The sequence below is a fragment of the Portunus trituberculatus genome, chromosome 9 (genome assembly GCF_017591435.1).
Source record: "Portunus trituberculatus isolate SZX2019 chromosome 9, ASM1759143v1, whole genome shotgun sequence".
In the NCBI taxonomy this organism is placed as follows: Eukaryota; Metazoa; Arthropoda; class Malacostraca; order Decapoda; family Portunidae; genus Portunus; species Portunus trituberculatus.
This window is the reverse complement of record NC_059263.1, coordinates 3017501-3022500: the sequence shown is the minus strand read 5'-3', so window position 1 is coordinate 3022500 and position 5000 is coordinate 3017501. Positions and strand designations below refer to the sequence as shown.

The following is a 5000-nucleotide window of genomic DNA, read 5'->3' as shown; positions in this document are numbered from 1 at the left end:
GTGGTGGTGGTGGTGGTGGTGGTGGTGGTGGTGGTATTAGTATTTATAGTAGTAGTAATGATGATGATGATGATGATGATGATGATGATGATGGTGGTGGTGGTGGTGGTGGTGGTGGTGGTGGTGGTGGTGGTGGTGGTGGTGGTGGTGGTGTAAATAACAATAACACCACTGTCAGTACAATACACTATCATCACCACCACCACTATCGCCATTACTCCCAAAATCACATCACCACCACCACCACCACCACCACCCTCAGGTCACCACTGCTACAAGAGGAGACCTTCATAACGCCTTAAAGGGAACCACGGCATACCTAACTCTTCCCCTGTCCGTCTTACACCTGTCCTCCTCCTCCTCCTCCTCCTCCTCCTCCTTCTTGTATCCAGTCCTCTTCTCTCTCTCTCTCTCTCTCTCTCTCTCTCTCTCTCTCTCTCTCTCCTTCCTCGCAACCTTCATCCAGTTTTTCTTTGTTAGTCTTGCGTTATTGTGGTGTTGCTCTTCTCTCTCTCTCTCTCTCTCTCTCTCTCTCTCTCTCTCTCTCTCTCATTCACTCTCGTTCGCTGTCATTTGGTGCCACACACACAGACACACACACACACACACCTGTATACTAATGCCCAGGTGAGCCTGTCGGCCATGTTACCTGGTGTGTGTGTGTGTGTGTGTGTGTGTGTGTGTGTGTGTGTGTGTGTGTGTGTGTGTGTGTGTGTGTGTGTGTGTGGGGCGGGCACACACTCACCTCTTCACCTGCGCTGTTTTCTGGGCTGTTGTCGCTGTTAGAGGAGCTGAGGGCGCGTTGCATGAGGTAGCGCAGCCTGAGGGAGGGCTTGATGGGGCAGGGGTCGCCGCCCCCACCGCCCTGCCCCTCAATGGAGTGCACCACGCGGAACGTTTCCTTGCGTATGAGGCGTGACCCTGTGCGTGGGCGCGTCTGCTCCCCAACACCGCGTCCTCTACCTCCTCGCCCCCTCCCACAGCCACGCCCCCTGGGGGACGCCGCAGTGCCGGCTGGGGGCGCCGGGCCCAGGGAGATGTTGATGGTGGTGGCCTTGACGGGCGGCTGTGTCCTGGCCGGGTGGTGGTGGTGGTGTTGGTGGTGTGCGGCGAGGGCGTGGGCGTCCCCGCCGCCCACGTGCACGCGACTGCGGTGCTTCTTGTTCTCCTTCGCCTTGCCATTCACCTGGGCGCCCACCCTCGGGGCGGGGGTTGGTGCAGGTGCCTGGGAGGGAGCGGGGCGGGGCCAGGGGTGGGTTGGGGCCTGCGGGGCTTGAGCACGGACATGCGGGAGGAGGTGAGCTTCTTGGTGGGTTTGAGCAGGGGGTCCGCGTCCCCCGTGTTGTCGTAGCGGTTGATGAGCACCGCCACGCTGCCCCCCTGCCGCTCACACTGCACCCAGGGACCCTCTCCTCCGCGTCCCACCCCACGCCGCTGTGGTGAGGGTGACTGTGAGGGCGTGCGGGTGTGCAGATGTTGGTGGGGGGAGAAGCCCAGCCCCGCCCCGCTGCCCTGTGTGGCGGAGCGCGTGGCGGCCAGGTTGCGCTGGTTCATGGCGGCCGTGGCGGCGGCGGCGGCGGCGGCGGCGGCGGTGGTGGTGGTGGTGGCATTATTGTTGTTGTTATTGGTGAGGCACAGGTCGAGGGGCGCCTCCCCCGAGGAGCCACTCACTCCTGAGGAGGAAGAGTCCGTGGACAACTTGCGAGGCACGCCGCCCCCAACCTCAGACTCACTATCCCCACTGGACGGGCACAGGGACCCCCTACCACGCCCCCTGCGCCCTGCACCCTTTCCGGGATGGTGGGGCGCCGCGCCGCGCCTTGTGGTGAGCGGGGAGTGGAAGCCGTTGGTAGCGGGATGGTGGTGGTGATTGTGGTGGTTGTGGTGGGTGGCGTGCTGTGCAGGGCGGGCGTTACCGTTGAGCGTGCCCAGCACCTCAGGCCGCAGCCTGCCCATGGAGGCGTCCCGAGGGGTGGGTGGCAGGGTCTTGTCCCGCTGTTTGGGGGGCCGTGAGTAGCGGGGCTCCACGCCCCTGGGAAAGGTGTGTGCCACCGCAGGCTGTGACGCCCCTCGCGGCCCACCTCCCCGGGGCCGCTCCCCCGCTAAGGGAGGAAGGTCGCGTAGATGTGAACGATTGGTCCTGTCCCGTCCCCGGGGCTGCCCTAAGGACTCCCGCGGGGTCTTGACGGGGCTGGGGTCTCTGATGCGGGGTGCATCACCCTGGCGTGTATGGCTGGGGTCCCTGCAGTGCCCCTGTGGTCCCCGCTGACGCGGTGTGTCCCTGCCAGCACTCCTGTCCCTGCCGGAGGGCAGCTGAGGGTGCCGCTGTCGGCTGTGGTCACGTGGCGAGCCGGGCACGCGGTCTGGGGTGCGGCGCTCCCCCGCGGGGCTGGGGGGCCGCTGCCTGCTCTTGTTGCGGTACTGCCTGACGGGCGCCGCCACCGCCACGTTCTCCTTCATCTGCGTCATGTCAGCGGAGTCAGGGTGCGGCAGCTGGCGCCACTGGGCGCGGGGTCCGCCGGGGCGCGCCAGGCACACAGGGGCGTCCTGGCCGGCACCAGCGTTGTTGTTGAGCAGGTCCTCGCGCAGGCCGGGCAGGCTGCTCGTGTTGAAGAAGGTGCGCACCTGGCCCCCGCCAGACACGAGGGCGCCGCACGCCGTGGCCACCGCCAGCTGCTGCTGCTTGTGCTGGGGCGGCGTGGCGGTGTTGAAAAGCGAGGAGTCCTTGAGAGGGGAACGCTTGCCCGCGCGCGGCGCTGGCGACCTGCCAAAGGTGACGTGGTCGAGGATGGACGGCACTGTGTCTCCGACCTTCTCCTGCAGGCGACGCATCAGCTGTAGCAGCCTGCGTGAGGGCGTCACCCCGGCAAGCTCGCGCCACGCCTCCCGCGCCTCACCTCCCTCAGCGGAGCCTTTCTTCCGCCTCGCGCTGCGACTGCGGTCAAAGGTTCCACTGGCGGGGCCGCCGCCCTGCTGCTGCTGCTGCTGCTGCTGCTGCTTGGCGTCCTCCTCCACCAACTTGCGAGCGAAGTCCGCCAAGTTACTCTGGTTGACGAGGTTGAGCTGGCGCAGCCCCTCGGTGTCCAGCTGGCGGTGCGGGCGCGGTGGTCGTGGTGAGGGCGGCGGGGAGGAGTGGTGGTCCCCGCCCCCAGACCAGCACGTCCAGAGCCCGCTGTCCGAGGAGTGGGCGGAGAGCGGCGGCGTGGGTGGCGGCGCGGCTCCTTCCTCCACGGCCTGACTACACACACTGAGCCCCGGTCTGTCCTCCTGCCGCCCGCTGCCATCACCGCCCCGCCCCCCCTCGCCCCCGGACCCTGTGCCCCGCTCTCCCGCCCCGTCTGCCCTGTCTGGCCCACCTGCCCCGCCAGCCCCTCCCGGCCCCTCCACGGAGGCCTGCACGGGAAGCTCTAGCGTGCAAGGCGGCGGCAGAAGGAACACCGTCTTAGAGGTGACCAGGCGCGGCGGCGGCAGCGGTGTGGAGCTGCTCATGGGGGCGGCGGCGGCAGGGAGCACCTGGAGGAGCGCCGCACACCACCACCACCACCACCACCTAATCCTGCAGCAGCGTCCTGCGAGGCCCTGCAGGTCTCATCCCTGGGGGTGAGGGTCGTGGTGGCCCTGGAGGGGAGGGGAGGGCGGGGAGCAGGGCCGGCCTTGGTGCCTCCACACGGAAGCCAACGGGGCGGCGCAACAGGAAGTACTGCGCTGCGCCCCTCTCAGAACTGTTACGCCGCGACGCCCCCCGCCCCGCCCCCCCCTGCTGCTGCTGCTGCTGCTGCTTTCTTCTGTACCACCACCTTCCTCTCGGCCTCGTGACCTCCTGTCTTCCCGCCACGGTCTCTCCTTTCCTCTTGTGTGTTTCGTGATTCCTTCTCTTCTCTTCTTTCTCCTCTTATGCCACGTGCTTCTCCTCTCCTCTTCTCTTCACAATCCTTCTTGTTCCTCTTCTCTCAGCAAACACACCACCTCTTCTTCTTGGGCGCCTCACTGTCTTCCACTCTTCTTCCTCTTAAATCCACAAATTTCGTCGTTTTTCAATATTCTTTTCCTCTTGTTCCTTGTTCCTGCGTTCCTTCTCCTCTTCTTCTTGTCCTTCAACTTAAAAATCCCTTTTCTTCTTTTCCTCTTTTTCTTCTTCTTTCTTTCCCTTCGTCTTCCTGAAGTCCACAAGTTAGTTTCCTCTTTTTCTTCTTTTCTTAGTTGTTTTCCTTGCTTTTCCTTCCACTACAGACGACATAGGTAAAACTTTAGAACGGCGCATACACTATTACCACGCCAACACGACCACACAGTCACGCCCACTACGACCTGACACGCCCACGATGTCCTGACACACTCTTAAACACACTCACACCCTCACTTACTCCTTCACACACACACACACACACACACACACACACACACACACACACACACACACACACACACACACACACATTTTCAGCTTTTGTAACTTGTAATTCTAATAAGTTTGTTCTTCCTTTATTTTGTTATTGTGTTTTGTCTTCCTCCTCTTCTTGTTCTTCTTCATATTCCTCCTCCTCTTCCTCCTCCTCCTCCTTTCCCTTTTTAAGATTATTATGACTCACTTTTTATTCTTTTACGTCTTTCCAGGAGGAGGAGGAGGAGGAGGAGGAGGAGGAGGAGGAGGAGGAGGAGGAGGAGGAGGAGGAGGGAGTGGAGAGGAAAGAGAGAATCAACAAGAAATGGGAATATGTATGTTTACCAGGAACGTCCTCCTCCTCCTCCTCCTCCTCCTCCTCTTCCTCTTCCTCCTCCTCCCTATTTCACCTCACAATGACCCCACTGCCAGATGAAGAAACACACCCCCCTCCCACGTTTTCTCTTCTCCTCCTCCTCCTCCTCCTCCTCCTCCTCCTCCTCCTCCTCCCTTCTCATCAGCTGACGCAAGAAAAAATACACAAAGGCTTCTATTTTGTCACCATTTCCTCCTCTTCCTCTTCCTCTTCTACTATAATCCTCCTCCTACTCCTCCTCCT

General features: G+C 62.0%; 2 protein-coding genes across 5 annotated transcripts in view; both read right to left on the bottom strand.

The window, feature by feature from the left end:
• Positions 1–5000, bottom strand: part of LOC123501240 (serine/threonine-protein kinase N2-like) — a 131607-nt gene that overhangs the window by 39807 nt on the left and 86800 nt on the right. The window lies entirely within an intron of this gene.
• On the bottom strand, positions 1035–4426 carry LOC123501242. Its single transcript, XM_045249965.1, has one exon. The coding sequence runs from the start codon at positions 3487–3489 to the stop codon at positions 1183–1185; it is 2307 nt and encodes a 768-aa protein (XP_045105900.1). The 5' UTR covers positions 3490–4426; the 3' UTR covers positions 1035–1182.

Bases quoted from the DNA above. Each gene is read 5' to 3' on its own strand.
- LOC123501242 (XM_045249965.1), bottom strand. From the start codon at position 3,489: ATGAGCAGCTCCACACCGCTGCCGCCGCCGCGCCTGGTCACCTCTAAG.